The 16,130-nt window shown below is 36.6% G+C and overlaps 1 protein-coding gene across 4 annotated transcripts; it reads left to right on the top strand.

Moving 5' to 3' along the window:
• The first annotated feature begins 4,400 nt into the window (after nucleotides 1-4,400).
• On the top strand, nucleotides 4,401-15,617 carry chic1 (cysteine-rich hydrophobic domain 1). Of its 4 annotated transcripts, none has more exons than XR_013328800.1 (7): nucleotides 4,401-4,568; nucleotides 5,732-5,800; nucleotides 6,313-6,367; nucleotides 8,803-8,958; nucleotides 9,021-9,077; nucleotides 10,681-12,050; nucleotides 14,271-15,617. XR_013328800.1 is itself a non-coding variant. In XM_077733460.1 (7 exons), the coding sequence occupies exons 1-7, from the start codon at nucleotides 4,447-4,449 to the stop codon at nucleotides 14,319-14,321; spliced, it is 570 nt and encodes a 189-aa protein (XP_077589586.1). In that variant the 5' UTR covers nucleotides 4,401-4,446; the 3' UTR covers nucleotides 14,322-15,617. The 4 variants fall into 4 exon arrangements, 3 of the variants coding, with proteins under 3 accessions (XP_077589586.1, XP_077589588.1, XP_077589587.1); XM_077733460.1 differs by having other exon boundaries at nucleotides 11,991-12,050; XM_077733462.1 differs by lacking the exon at nucleotides 5,732-5,800 and having other exon boundaries at nucleotides 11,991-12,050.
• The last annotated feature ends 513 nt before the right edge of the window (nucleotides 15,618-16,130 follow it).

Genomic DNA, 16,130 nt, shown 5'->3' with positions numbered 1-16,130 from the left:
TGAGTTTCTGAATTGTAAGTGGTGATATGGGAATGATCGCGTACATCCGTCTAACATCAAATGGATTGGACATTTATTGCCGTCATTGGCAGCAAATGAGCTTATTAATGAAAAACCTTAGAACAGTAGGAAGGTTTTTGATCAGAGTCTTTAGTTTCTGTATTGGAAGTAGTAATATGGCAAAGTTACCATGTGGTTAGTGTAAAACAGCTAATTATTTTTTCGAGCAATTCTAATGTCTATCCCCATCAGTGGCAGCCAATGAGTTAAGTGTAAAAGAAATGTCGGAAATATTGGAATATTGGAAAATAGTATAGAATTGTGATTCCATGTTCACAATGTAAATAAAAGGCTTGTTTTGCAATGGATCTCAAGTTAATCGTTTTGAATAAAAAATACTGTATTTTTACTCGCATAAAAGCCGCTTTTGTCGGACAAAGAAATGATGACTGAATCGAGGGTACAACTTATATGCGCATAAAAAAATGCACCAAACTCCAAGTTGACGTCGTCATGGCACGGTGACGTTGCGACAAAATGGCACCGTGACGTCATGATGCAATGGCGCCGTGGTGTCGTGATGCTAGGGACTGCAGCTGATACGGTCATATATTTCAAAATAGAGAAAGGATAAACAGATAAAACGCTAAACAAGATTTATTTTGACGTCTATGAATGAAATTCAAGAAAAAAATGTACGTATCTTGCATAAAACCTGAAAAAACTCACGTCACAGCTCGCTCGGGGCGTAGCCGTCTTACCCAGGGCACTGCCGTCTAAACCTAGTTAAACAAACGCTTTGATTTTTTTGTGTTTTTTTTATTCGAAAGTGACAACTGTTGGGGTAATATGAACCTTCAAAATAATTGAGATATTTTGACATTAGAAGCAATATGGCTGTCACAACATCTATTTCTGTAATTAGAAAGCATCAGGTTCTCATCAAGATAAACTTATTTCGTTTTTCAAATTGAATAATTTGATATTTTGCATTTAGGCAAGCATATTGGCTTCCTTATGATATTGACCCTAATAATGTACTTTTGATTCATACAATATCTCAGAAATACCACTTGTGACGATTTTTATTAAGATTTTCCCTTCATAGTAATACATTTGTACTCTCTATTAAACCCATGAATATGGAGGTGAAAATTGGGAATCGGGGTGCGGCTTATATGTGACAAATTGTAAAATTCAAAACTTTTAAGGGAATTTAAGGGTGCGGCTTATACGCGCAGGCGGCTTATATGTGAGTAAATATGGTAAATAAATAAAAAAAACTATTGTAAAACAGATTTTCAGAAAAAAGTTGACATTTTCATTTTATTCCAGAAGCAGGGAACAAACTTTCCAAACAATTTGCAGAGCTGACAACAATCCCGGAATTTCAGGAGTTTACCCAGAAATGCAACACAAACTCCGGACTCTGGACAACCACTCTAAACTCCACAAAAATTGTCACTTAATTTTTTTTTAAGCAAACATATCAGAAAAGTACCAAATTTCCAGTTTAAATGTTTCGAATCCACACCTTTTTTACAGCTCCCGCCATCTTGATTCAGTTGCACTGGAAACTGGAAGAATTTGGTAACAGTGCCTTGTGAATCATCCGAGTTACAAACTCTGAAGAATGACTCGTCTTCAACATGGCAATCGATTCGGAATACATTTCATAGGTAGCCTCTTCCCCTTAAAAATTGTTGTTTTTGTTTTTTTCATAAAGGATTGTGGGCTGACTAAACCATCAGTCTTCTGTTTGTAAAGAAATCGTATTATTTCCGGGCTCGTTCTAAAGGAAGTGGGAGTACAGTGTTTACCAATAGGCAGAAGAAGCGCAAAATGGATCGCAACTTGGATGACAATTTTAAGAAATCCAGCCACTCGTAGAACTTTATTGCTTCTTATTCGACGGAATATCCCATGTTGACGCCGTCTCCAAGAGGACCGTCATTTGGACATTGCACAACATGCAAGTGCTACTTCAGTGTGGCTCACGGTGGAATTAATGACTGTATAACGCACGTAGGAGGACCCAAACACAAGAGATAAATTTATTTTCATTAGGCTGTTTCAATTAATTTAAAAATGTGATAATAAAAGTTTGATTTAAATTTTCCTATGCTTTTTTTTTTTTTAATATTTTGTATCAATTTTGCGTGAATCGCATTCACTCCGGAAATACTCCGGAAATGGAACAAGGGTACTCTTGAAATGGGGTTGACAGAGGTTGGCAGCTCTGAATTTGTTAAAATGCTTCCAAGTTTTTCCCAATTTATATACGCACACATCTCATTTTCTGAGCCACTTTATCCTCATTAAGATCATGGAGGGGGGGTGCCAATCCCAGCTTTCTCCAGGCCAGAGGCAGGGGACACCCTGAATCGGTGGCTAGCCAATCGCAGGGCACAAGGATACGGACAACCATGCACACTAACACACATGCCTAGGGGCAATTTAGAGTGCCCAAACAGGCTACCATGCAAGTCTTTGGAAGGTGGGAGGAAACCAGAGTACATGGAGGAAACCCACGCAGGCCCTGGGAGAACATGCAAACTCCACACAGGTGGACCAACCTGGACTTGAACCCAAGACCCCAGAGCTGTGAGGCCGCCACGCTAACCACTCACTCTACCGGGTCTACCCAACATTTGTATTATTCCATTCATTACTTCATCTTCCATATCACACATCCTCGTAAGGGTTGCAGGGATTTGCGGGAGCCTATCGCAGCTGACTTTGGGGCGAAAGGCAGAGTAGTACACCTTAGACTGGTCGCCAGTCAGTTGTAAGGAACACAGAGAAAAACGTGCACTCAAGCTCACAATTATACGGACACCAGCAGAAATCAAGCCCACGCATGGCCGCACTGAAGTCAGGGGACTGAACCTCTACACCACGAGCCGGACATATTTTATTTATTTACATTGAAAAATGAAGAGAGAAATGAGAAATAAATTTTAATTTTATTTCATCCTTTTTATACATTTTAGATTTTTGAAATACATATAAATTGTGGGAAAAAACCTAATTATTCAGTTTTTTAAATATATATATATATATTTTTTTTTAATTCTTAGGAAGGGAAACATTAAATATTTCCTTTTCTCTTTTATTCATTTGTTTTTATTAAAAATAAGAGAGTAAATACATTTTAGAAATATTTAATTTTTTTAACCTAAAAAAAATAATCTGGAAAACATTAAATATAATGTTTAATTATAAGTTATGTTTAGATTTCTTTTAAAATGCTTTTTTTACTAAAAATGTTTTTTCAAAAGAGGGAAAACAATCAATCTTCTCTTTATGATAAATAATAATCAGCAAGTGGTGCATTCCCAACAACTCGGCGCTGAAAGTCTCCAAAACCAGAGAACTCATCCTGGACTTCTGACGGAACAAGACCGCTTCTCTCTGCTGATCTAACTTAGACTACTTATTTATTTGTTACGTATTTATTATATCATGTATTTATTATTTATTTGTCTTTTTGTTTGTTGTTGTATTGGTGCACTTCCTGGTAAAACTTTCAATCTCATTGTACTTGCATAATGAAAAATAAATTAAAAAAATAGAAAACCCCTAATTATGAATATATAATTCAGATGTCCCCCCCAAAAATATGTTCACTTTTTTCTTAGAAAGGAAAAACATACACGTGTACATATTATATTATATACATATTTCTTTGATATTTGTATCATTTGATTTTCCATTGAAGAAAAATGGAAAGAAAATATTTAACGATACTTTAAGAAATACATTTTATTTCAATTTGCATTTTTAAAAAGTGAAAAAAGTAAATATAGCTTTTCTCTTGATTTTGGATTTTGGATTTTTAAAAATACTTTTTTTACTTTTTTTTTAAAACCAAAAAAACAGAATATTTTTTTAAATTCAAAACGTTAATTAAATTATATTACGCTCTGCAAATTTTTGCAGGGGTCTTGGGAAAAACGTTTAAATTCATTTTTTTCAAAGAAAGGCAAAAAGGGTGAATACAGTCTCTGTTGACAACTACCTATTTATTAAGTTGATTTTTTAATGATTATTTATTGATTATTCATCTGTTCATTTGTGTTTTTGTTTTATATTTGTGCAGTTCCCTACTACTTATTTAACTATTATTTATGTAATATTAATTGATTATTTGTGAGTTTATTGTTGTTATTTGTGCACTCCACGGTGAAGCTTTAACTCTCACTATTCTTGTATAATGACAATTAAAGCATTCAATTCAATAATCTACATTTCAATACATAGAGTTTCTCTTAGAAAAGGTTGCCTCAAAAGTGAACTAAACAAAAGAATATCTGGCACTTTTGGTCTTATAAAAAAGATTCCACTTTGGAAAAGCAAAACTTGTTGCTTCTCCCCTGCGTGCTCGCACTCGTCAGTACACTCGTGCACGAGCCCGTAAGTGACGACACGTCTGGCTGCTCCAACATGGCGGACTTTGATACCATTTACGAGTTGGAAGACGAAGACGAGCACGTCGTCATCGAGGAGCACTTGTCCAGATACTGCCCAGAACCAGTTGTGCTACGCGGCGCCGGACACATTACGTTGTAAGACTTGTTCTGAGTCGTCGCAATGACGTCTTCTGTTTGTGGCGTCATTTGTTTTTCTGAGTACCCGAGATTGTGCCACTAGCTTCCTAACTACTTCACTCAGTAAACAAGGTTGCTGTTACGACATTAAGCGAGCGTCTACAGCACCTGGAGTCACCATGGCAACCGATAACTTGACACCGTTTGAGCCTGCGGACGACGTTTGAGCTATGAGTGACGTCAACTGTTGTCAGATCACAATTTGACATTATTGCAGTTTAATGTGATTGGCGCCACCTTCTACGATTAGGAAATACTGTAATACCTTGAGATACTACTTTAACATGGTCCGGGACTGGGCTCGTATTTTGATTTACTCGTATCTCAAATCAACTTTTCCCATAGAAATGAACTAAACTCAAATGAATTTGTTCTCACCCTCTGAAAAGAACCAGCAAAAAAAGGATATTGAAATGGCGAAACATGTTTTTATTCGTTCTAATTTGCCATCTACTAACAGAGTAACTACCGTATTTACTCGCATATAAGACGCTTTTGTCGCACAAAAAAATGATGACTGAATTACAAAGACAGGCATAATAACTTCCTTATGATAGTGACCCTAAAAATGTACTTCTGATTCATACAGTATCTCAGAAATAACACGTGTGATGATTTTTCTCAAGATTCAATTGGGAATCGGAGGGTGGCTTATACGCGAGAAATTGTAAAATTCAACAATTTTAAGATAATTTTAAGGATGCGGCTTATGCGCGCAGAAGGCTTATATGCGAGTAAATGCGGTTATTAAAAAATACATTTCAGTACAATGCACAGTGCGGCAGGGGAGAGAATCTTTGAAGGGCAACGCGCTCGTAACATGACAAATTTAAATGAACTTGTATTACGATACAGACACACTCGAAAATATGTTAAATCTAACCTTACACTAAACTTAATTCTAATTTTATTTTATTTATTTTTTTACCTTTCTACTCCCGGGTTGGCTTTTTCCACACCTCCACCCTAACTTTCAGACAGATTTTAAAAGCAACCTGTCGAGGGTTGTTTGCTTTTGTCTTCCCTTCAAAATATTCCGAAAATGATGCACACAAATGTCCTCACACAAAATCAGTAAACTCTTGCCACTTCGCTAACATGTCTTTTGATTTCCTTTGTAGCGAGGCGGTGCCCTCTTCCACCTCCACCTCGCTACTGAGCTCCCGCAACGCTCTGCCCATTTTTTTAAGGTATCTTTATACGAGAGAGTTGCGGCGAGAAAGAGTGCGCTCGGCCACCTGGCTGTCGCATATGCTCGTATCTCAAAAATTGTCTCGCATGTCAAGGCAGATTTTTGCTCGTAATTTTACTCATAACTCAAATTTCCTTGTATGTCAAGGCACTTGTATGTCAAGGTATTACTGTATGTTAGAATGTACGGTTAATTGGCTTGTGTTAATAAAAGTCCAATCAAGTGGATATATATATATATATATATATATATATATATATATATATATATATATATATATATATATATATATATATATATATATATATATATATATATATATATATATATATATATATATATATATATATATATATATATATATATATATATATATATATATATATATATATATATATATATATATATATATATATATATATTAGTCAATTTATTTAGTTGCATTAAAAAATGAGGTTTGTAGGGTTGTTTTTTTTAAATTAAACATATTTTTCCGTTTGGTCTATGCAGGTTTGGTCTTAGCAACCGCTTCGACACAGAGTTCCCCTCCATCTTGACGGGAAAGGTACATTTTTGCATTTTGAACTCAGCTTCCAATTGAACAATTTAAAGGGATGGTGTTTCTTTTGTCTCCCCCGTTCAAATGGGATGGGCCGCGTCAATGAGTAAGCCGCGGCCGTGGACGGGTGAGGAAATAATGCGAGGGCGAGAAGAGAAGGGGCAGCTTCCTGGATCAGACGTAGGAGCACAAAAAGGCTGCGGGCCGGTGCGCGGGGCCGAGGGAAGTACGGGGCCATAAAGCGCGCCTCCGGTATTGTGAGGCCGGCCGACACGTGATGGATGGCTCCCAATTATAATGATTGAAGGTTGTGCATCAGGCCCCGCTGGGCTTTATTCCCACCTCTTTGCTTGTTTGCAAAGAGACCTTTGCATCCTGTCATAAAAGATTACGACCCTCTTTTATGGCGTACAGACTCAGGGCCAGGCCAGGAATGACCATTCATTCAGTTTGGCCGCGGACCGCCCGACCGACCGACGCGGCCACGGGCCGCACTTCTGCTGCTTATCTTCCCCTTTGAGGCCTTAAAGCTCGCGTGGTTAGAGGCAAAACATCAGATTTCACTTCAGTCTATCGATATTTTGTCAAAATGGCGCTTCAATTTCAAACCTTTAAAATCTTCAATTTAAAAGACAAACAACAGCATTCCCTACTTATTGGTGGAAATCGACATCAAATACATTTTGAAGCCCATCTATCCTGAATATTGGCAACATATTCACACCAGCCACTTGCAGACAAAATGGACGTGTCTCGATCTGTTTGATACAAAATTAACTTGGAGAGAAAAGATGTCTTGTAACATGAAACAGTCACAAGTAACAGAAAAAAGACAATTATTGTGGTGCAAAATGTAGTAGTTATACTCAAGATAACTCACTAAGTATAAAAATACATTTGTATCTTAACTAGTCTAATCGCAGGAACAAACATTTATGGCTAGAGCAAGAGTTATTTTTGTTTATTCTAAAGACAACTATCAGGAATTAGCAATTATATTTAAGTTATTTTGTATAAGTGAAATTTTGCTGTTGTAACTACAATAATTTGTACTAAGTTGTTCAAAACAACTTGTAGAAACCTCATTTGTAGTATTATTATTAACTTATATTTGTAGAAATTTGTAGTTAAGGCAAAAACAATGGATTTCAGTTGATTCAATCATTCAAATCCATCCATATTTCACTATAGATCTTTAGAAAAGCGTTCCTTCCTGTTAAATCATTGACGGAAATAGACTGTCCAATGCCAAAGAAACGCCTGGTTAGACGCAAAACATCAGATGGGAATTCAGTCCATCAATATTTGGCCAAAATAACTCTTCGATTTTAATAAAACAACAACATTTTGTTCTATTAACTAATTTATGAAATTAGATGCCAAATCCATTTTAAAGCCCATCTTTCGTCAATAGTACCAAAAATTGAGAACATATTGACACATTAATTTGCATTCATTCATTTTCCACACCTTTTATCCTCACAATGCTGAGGTGGGGGTGCTGGAGCCTATTCCTATGAGCACTAGGCTGGGGACACTCTGAATTGTTTGCGAGCCAATCATAGGACACAAGAAGACAAACAACCACCAGTGCCTAAGGTTAGGCACTTTAGAGTGTTCAATCAGCCTACTATGCATGTTTTTAGGATGTGGGACAAAACTGGACCACCTAGAGAAAACCCACACAGGCACGGGAAGAACATGCTAACTCCACACAGGAAGGTCATAAGCCACCGGGGCTGGAACCCATGATCTCTAAACTGTGAGGCGGGTATGCTAACCACTGTGGCGCTTATGTAATTTTCAATTTTAGCTAACGTGTAGTTGTAGAAATGAAATTTTGCTCTTGTTGCCAAAATAACTTGACGTTGTTTAAAACAATAATTGAAACTACATTTCTAGTTAAATTACCTTGTAGTGACAGAAACGAAAATTTAGAACGAGTTAGTGTATTTTGTAGTTGTACTAAAGACGAATACTAATGGACAATAAATGTTCCAATTTTTTTGCTGTAAATTTACATGATTGCAGGATAATAAGAGTCAATTTTAGTTGTGCTAAAAATTAGACATAATTTGCAAGAATAACAGAGTTTTATAGAGCATACCTTGTAGAAAATACATTTAAAACTGGCAAAATTATTTTTGGTCTTAGCTAAATTGGCTTATATTTGTAAAAATTTAATGTGAAGGCAAGAGGAACTTCATTCTTTTCAAAATATAACTTTTAGAAAATATATTTGTAATAGCAAAAATGTTGGATTAGTTGATTCCATCTATCAAACTATCAATATTTCACCACAAAGTTTTAAAAGATTGACAGCGATGGAAATCTAACCCATTTGGAAGAAGTGGATTGGACATCTAAAGCTGTCATCAGCAGCTTATAGTTTTGTGCAAAATGATTTGATCGCGGACATGTGGCGTTCCTTTTTGCATCAGGTGGCACCAGAGGAGTTCCGCACCAGCGTGGGCCGCGTCAACGCTTGCCTGAGGAAGAACGTGCCTGTCAACGTCAAGTGGCTACTGTGCGGGTGTCTGTGTTGCTGCTGTACCGCCGGATTCAGCCTGTGGCCTGTCGTTTGCCTCAACAAAAGGGTCAGATCTACAAATACCCTGATTTTAAATCTCCAACTCATTGCTTTTCTCTTTTACTTCAGACGAGAAGATCTATTCACAAGCTGTTAGATTGGGAGAACAACAGATTATACCACAAGGTAAGTCAGTGCAAACTCTGGGAGGGTCGGCGGTTCTGTTTCACTTCTGTAAAAAATGTTTAACCATCTCGCTCTTTTTATTTTTTTCACTCATTGGTTTCCATTGAAGAAAGTGAAGTGAAAGTTAAAAAGTGGTTAATATGATGATCCAAGGTTCTTGTTTTCCTACTATGTGGACTTTGCACGTTATCTCCGCCCTTGCTTGTGCGGGTTTTCTTCTGGTACGATAATTTAAAATTCTCTAGTCCAAAAGCAAGCAGCGTACTTATAAATTGGTAGAAGGCCAATTATGGAAACATATCTTACAGTGTTGTGACATTGGCAGACGCCCAATCATGTGATTCCTTTTTTTCCAAAAAAGTGTCAAAATGGCGGACCACCATATAACTGTGCAGAGGTAAATCCTGTGTGGTGATTTTGTTTGATGCTAAAATTCAAATGTATATCGATTTAGAGAGATTTTTTTTTTACCTTTTTCTGGTAGAGAATTGAGATAAAATTGAAATAAAAATTTGAATTTAAAAGAATCAAATTACCGTATTTTCACGACTATAAGGCGCACTTAAAAGTCTTCAATTTTCTCCAAAATAGACAGTGCGCCTTATAATCCAGTGCGCCTTATATATGAAAAAAGAGAAAACCAAAAATGAAAAACCACCACTGTCAGATATTAAAAAAACACAAACCCCTGAACTGAAACAATACTGTTAAATATGCAGATGCCATCTTAGTTTACAAAATCTTCCATCATATAGCTCCTCCCCCACTGCAAGATTTTATACAAAAAAATCCAAAACATCAACAATGGCTGGCTCTAGAGGTGACTGTGTAGTGATTGCTTCATACCTGGAAGTCAATAGCTATTACCGTATTTTCACGACTATAAGGCGCACTTAAAAGTGTTACATTTTCTCCAAAATAGACAGTGCGCCTTATAATACAGTGCGCCTTATAATACAGTGCGCCTTATAATACAGTGCGCCTTATAATACAGTGCACCTTATAATACAGTGCACCTTATAATACAGTGCACCTTATAATACAGTGCGCCTTATAATACAGTGCGCCTTATATATGGAAAACATGTCATTCATTGAGGGTGCGCCTTATAATGCGGTGCGCCTTATAGTTGTCAGGAGTCGCTGGATCGCCTCTCCTGACATGACGTCACGGTAGTTATCAGCCGTGGCTAATTACGTGATTGGATTATTTTTGGTATTTAAGCATTGTGACTTTCTGTGGACGCCGTTGGATCGTCTGGTTTCGTCCTGGTGTAGTACGCTGGTATAGTACTGGTTTAGTTCTGTTTTCGTTTCCTGTTAATCCTCGTAGTCATTGCTGTTTCCATGACGCCCCGCCGCATGTTGTTTTCGTTTGTAATGAGTGGTCAAGCTAAGTTGTTTAAGTTATGTTACCCCGTTCAATAAATCTACCTACAAGAGCTACAGATCTGCCTCACCTTTCCATTCCTTCGGCGACTCTGCATCTGGGTTCAACTTCCCCTCCGATCGCCTCGCACTACGCGGCGGCGATCGTAACAATAGTCGTGAAAATACGGTACTATTTCCATTCTTTCATTTTTCGTAGCGCTTATGCTCACTAGGGTCGCAGAAGGTGCTAGAGCCTATTCCAGCCAGGCAGTGGACACCCTGAATTGGGAGCCAGCCAATCACAAGACACGAGTAAAGAGACATCAATTAACAATGAACGTTTTTCAGTTATTAAAAAAAAAAAAAAATAAATAAATGAAACAAAATATTTCTCATTTTCAAGTTTTTTAATGTAAATAAAAATCAAATATTTCTACGAATGTGTTTACTGTCTTCCCTTTTTAACAGAAAAAGCATACGAAAGAAAAAATACAAATAAATAAATAGAAAATAATTGAAAAAACATATTTTTCATACATTTAAAATTTACTCAAATAAATAAAACTGAAAAAATGTACCCTTGCCTTTTTATTTTTCAATTTAAGTAACCATTTTAATGTTTAAATCAGCCGGTCCGCTTCTATTAATTCATTTTAAATATTTAAATTTGATATATTTTACATGGGGGGCTTGAGTGGTTAGCACGTCTGCTTCACAGTTCTCGGGTCCTGGGTTCAAATCCAGGTCAATCCACCTGTGTGGAGCTTGCATATTCTTCTCAGGCCTTTGTGGGTTTTCTCCAGGTACTACAAAAAAACATGCATGGTAGGCTGATTGGACTCCAAATAGCTTCTATGGATGAGTGTGAGAGTGAATGATTATCTGTCTCCTCGTGCCCTGCGATTAGCTGTCCACCAATTCAGGGTGTCTCCTGCCACTGGCCCAAAGTCAGCTTGGATAGGCTCCAGCACCCCCTGCAACCCTAGTGAGAGTAAAGCCGTTAAGAAAACGAATGCATTAATTAATACTTCACATTTATATATAAATATAGACATATACATTACTACTAATAAAAACACTAGAATAATATTCTGTCATATTAGCAGTCTTTCTTATGCCTTTTCTGAACCATCCTGAGAGTGACTTTTTAAAGGTTCGGGACTCTTTTACAGGTTTTTTTGACATATTTGGCAACTTTATACATCAGCTTTTCATTCCTGAGCTAATCCAAAGGCAACATTAATGTAAAAATGTGAACAGAAACAGAATGTAGAAAGAATTCTGAACTCAAGCTTTGTCTGCGAGGCATAGTCAATGATACTTTCACCGTTAGCTTCGGGCCACCAAAAACTAGACAGCAGGCCACAGTTGGCTCATGGGACAGTTTGTATACCTCTGTTTTATAGCCTATGCGCATGTGGACAAAAGCCCTTCAGCAAGTCTGGCCACCGTTTGACCTCTCGCCAGACAGGCTTGTTGTCTGTGTGTGCGCGCGGCAACATTTTTAAGACCTTTATTGTCTTGTTTTTTTTCCCCCATTCAGCTTGGCCTGCATTGGAAGTTAAGCAAAAGAAAATGTGAGAGCAGCAACATGATGGAATATGTGAGTAGTAGCATAGCATCTTTGTGTCCACTAACATACCTTTGCCACACTATTAATAATTAACATAATTGGCTGATGAGTTATAATGCGCTTTTGCCTGATTAATAGTCCTAAAAAGTATCTGATTCATATATTTATTACTTGAGTTATTAATGTATGAACATTTTTAAAAGGGGAAAATTTGAAACCATTGCTGATAACATTAAATTGTACCAGCTTATATATAGTGTACCAATCTTGTAAAAAAAAAAGAAAGTGTAAAGGCACAAAAATGAGAAAATTGTCATCAAATTATTTAATAATAATATTTAATTTAATGATTAAACGTGCAAAATATACAATCATCAGGAAGCTAACGTTAGGCAACAGAGGAAAGAAAGCACATGAACACACTTGTAATAAACATAAAATTAAGAACTCAAAACAAGATTACTACATTGAAATTTTAATCTTTTTCATTTATGTTTTATGATTTCTTTGGCATCTAATTTTTCACCCATTTTATTTACTGGCACTGCTTCTTAACTGTTTGGATTTAAGTTCTCCTTCAGCAGTGTTTGTTGAAAGACGTTTTGTGAAATATTAATCTAGAGATAATTGCCTATGACGACTTTTAATAACGTTTCTAAAATGCACAAAACAAATTCCGTCCCTGCTTGCGATCACATGACCATTTTTTTCCATGAAGTCGGTTGTTGCTGGCTGGCTTCATGGAAAAGCCAGCCTTGATCAACAAGTTCGACCATCCTCATGCTTTAAAAAAAAAAAAACAGAACAAAGCCTATGTTTTGACAGATTCGTTTATTACAGACAATGGTGTTTTTTTTTTTAAGTCGTTTTGTTACCTGACATGTTTAGTCTGGCGAGTACAGTAATCCCTCGAATATCTCAGACTCATTATACGTAGATATTAATGCATTCTATTTAGATATTAATGCATTAATGCAAAAATAAAATACAACAGGACATGTAAACAAAAAATAAATACAACAATATTCTTTCTAAATGTCTGAAATATCTTCGGTCATGATGTGTATGCTGAAAAAATGTGAAATATAATCATAAATATATAATCCTCATATAGCGTGATTTATGGGTGTGTGAGTATGTTAAGATTATCTCACTACGTTTGTCCAAACCATGCAACATAGAGGGTTTACATTTTTTATGGTGGCCAGAAATGGGTGTCGGATCCTAATAGATTTATAGAATTTAGAATTTAGAATAGAATTTCTTCACCTTCTCTAAGTGTGCAAACTCAACTTTTGTTTGTTAAAGCTGAAAGCAGAGTTAATGTATAAATTGTTGTTTTTACATGATGTGCCCTAAACGCACAGCGTGGCTGATTGGTCCTTACGTGGAATGCCTTTCCACGTCATTTACAAACGTAATTTTGGGAAGAATTTCTGCCAGCGAGTTTCCCGGTTATTCGTTTATCGTGTCATCATGTCTGGTCTACATCAACCACGATATTGGGGGATTACTGTAAATATGTTAAAAAGATTGAATCATCGCTGGCAACCCTCCCAGTGAAACTATTGGACGTATATCCCCGTCATGAACTGCCAATTACTTCATTCATTCATTCATGCCTTTTTTTAATCGCTTTATCCTCCTCACTAGGATCGCGGGGGTGCTGGAGCCAATCCCAGCTGATTTCAGGCCTGAGGCAGGGGCCACCCCTGAATCTGTGGCCAGCCGATCGCGGACAACCATTCACACCCACACTCATCCTTAGGGGCAATTTGGAGATTCCAATCAACCTACCATGCATTTTTTTTGGAATGTAGGTGCAAGCCAGAGTACTCACATGTAGACCGACCTGGATTCGAACCCAGGACCCCAGAGCTGTGAGGTCAACGCGCTAACCACATACCCACCGGGCCGCCTAAGCCAATAAGTTAATATACTTAATAAATAATTAAATCTACATTTTAAAAATCAAATCATTTTCCTTTCCAATTCCTCTTCTCTGAAAAGTACGTCATTGGGCCCAATTTAAAATCACATGATGGAATCTGGGACATCTAATCAAAACATGTATTAACATCGGAAAATGCGTTCGGCTGCTCGGATATGTTCCGCATGCATTTGTAATCAGGCAAAATCCTCAACTCAAACAGCTTTACATAGTGTGACTACAAAAACACACAACTACATTGTCTATGCCACTAATCACAAGTGCTCCTAGCTAACCTTCACTTTTTTCTGTCTGTGCAGGTGATACTTATAGAACTCTTACACAAGTATCCTATACTACGGCCAGACTGACCCTGCCGCCCCTATTTTCCACTTTAGTGCCTTGTCGGAATGAAATCTTCAATCACGACCTATGACCCCCTAACAGCTGTACGTGGAACTATTGCCACACTGTCACTTTGCTTTTGAGCGCATTTTGCACAGCCAAAAAGACACGACACCCCTCCTTGTTGCACTCCCATTTCATTTTAAGGAGGGGTTACTTGTGAAAGTACATTAATAGTACCCCAGCAGATGACGTTACAACCTTTTTTTTTTTATTGTATGAAACAAAAAGTTCTTCAACCCACTTTTTAGCAAATTAGCTTCCCTCTGTGGAAAAAAAAACTGTTAAAATCAAATATTATTGTTTACATATAAACTTTTTCTTAGTTTATGTTGCGATTTTTCTAGTTTGAAACTGTTTACCTTGCAAGCCATATACAATATAGAGCATTTAATAGTGGTCGTGTTTGCCAATAAGGAACAGCCTATTGTCTCATTTTTTAAGGTCACACATGTTAAACTCAAAGCGAGGGAAAATTTACGTAAAAGCTAAGTCATTTTATTTTGATTATTTTTCACTTTCACTTTTTTTTCTCCAACACTGTCATTACTTTTGCCAATCACTTTGTTCTAGCAAATTTGACAATACAGTGCTACCTCTACTTACGAAATTAATTTGTTCCAGAAGTGACTTTGTAACATAGATTTTTCACAAGTAGACTGATTTTCCATTAAATTGTCATAATTTATTCCAAAATCTTTAATACTAACCACTAAACCATTAAATGATAACGTATCCCAATTTTTTTATTAAAAATGTATGCAAAAGTTTATGTATACAAAAAATAGAAAAAGATAGGTTATTTATTAAGCCATTAAAATGAATAAGAAATGCAAACATATTTTTAAGTCCATTTGTCATTTCATGACTTTGTTTTTGTATGTTGCCACAAAGGTTTTCCAAGCAGGCTTTTTGTAACCGGAATATTTCATACTTAGAAGCATTTGTAAGTAGGTACCACTTTATATATAAACAAAGTGTACACAATCTGGATTGGAATTGACTCAGTGCCAATGACATCCAATCCATTTTAACTGGGAGAGGTAGCAGCAAAAATGTTAATTCACTACCATCCCTCCTAGTTTTTATATAATGGATTTCTACTGCCTCATTGGAAGAAAAAGAGTAACTAGAGTGCCTCTAGTTAAACCACAGACCTGCAAGCTGAAATTTTGTCATGTTATCATTTCTTCTCAGTTTGACCACATGACCAAAATACACTGACTCACACACACAAAATAAATAAATTATGTTCGGGATTTTTTGTTGGTTGTTTATTCCTTAGTTCACAAAACATCACTGTTGGCGTACCTCGTCCAAGTCTTGTTAGATTAATCGCGACGAAGCAATCGTTAACTTTAACAAGACGGCCCACAGTGTAAAACTCCAGGTTGCAGTAGCGTCTTCGTATCTTAGTTAGTGAAGCAGCTGTGCCAGAGTCATTTTTATGGCCCTTTGTCTGATTGTCTTTGCATCGTCTGGCCTGCACCACAAACCTCCATTAAGATAAGAAAGTGAAACATTTAGTGTCATATAAAACCATAACTACATTTACAGATAATCAACACATTATGTAACACTTTCGGCTCATTTGAGAGTCAACACGTGGTATAGTGGTTTCTGCCCACTAGGGGTCAGGCTGTGCAATTTGTCGGACAATTCTGGACTGTTACAAAGGATATATATATATATATAGATAGATTTATATATATAAAAGACAATATATATATTATATATATGTATATATATTATATATATGTATATATATGTATATA

The sequence above is a fragment of the Stigmatopora nigra genome, chromosome 14 (assembly GCF_051989575.1).
Source record: "Stigmatopora nigra isolate UIUO_SnigA chromosome 14, RoL_Snig_1.1, whole genome shotgun sequence".
NCBI classification, from domain to species: domain Eukaryota; kingdom Metazoa; phylum Chordata; class Actinopteri; order Syngnathiformes; family Syngnathidae; genus Stigmatopora; species Stigmatopora nigra.
The sequence above is the reverse complement of the archived record's forward strand: the minus strand, read 5'-3'. Positions and strand labels throughout refer to the sequence as shown.

Bases quoted from the DNA above. Each gene is read 5' to 3' on its own strand.
- chic1 (XM_077733460.1), top strand. From the start codon at position 4,447: ATGGCGGACTTTGATACCATTTACGAGTTGGAAGACGAAGACGAGCAC. The intron at 5,801-6,312 runs GTATCTTTATAC...TGGTCTATGCAG, and splicing joins GCTCTGCCCATTTTTTTAAG to GTTTGGTCTTAGCAACCGCT. The intron at 8,959-9,020 runs GTCAGATCTACA...CTTTTACTTCAG, and splicing joins TCGTTTGCCTCAACAAAAGG to ACGAGAAGATCTATTCACAA.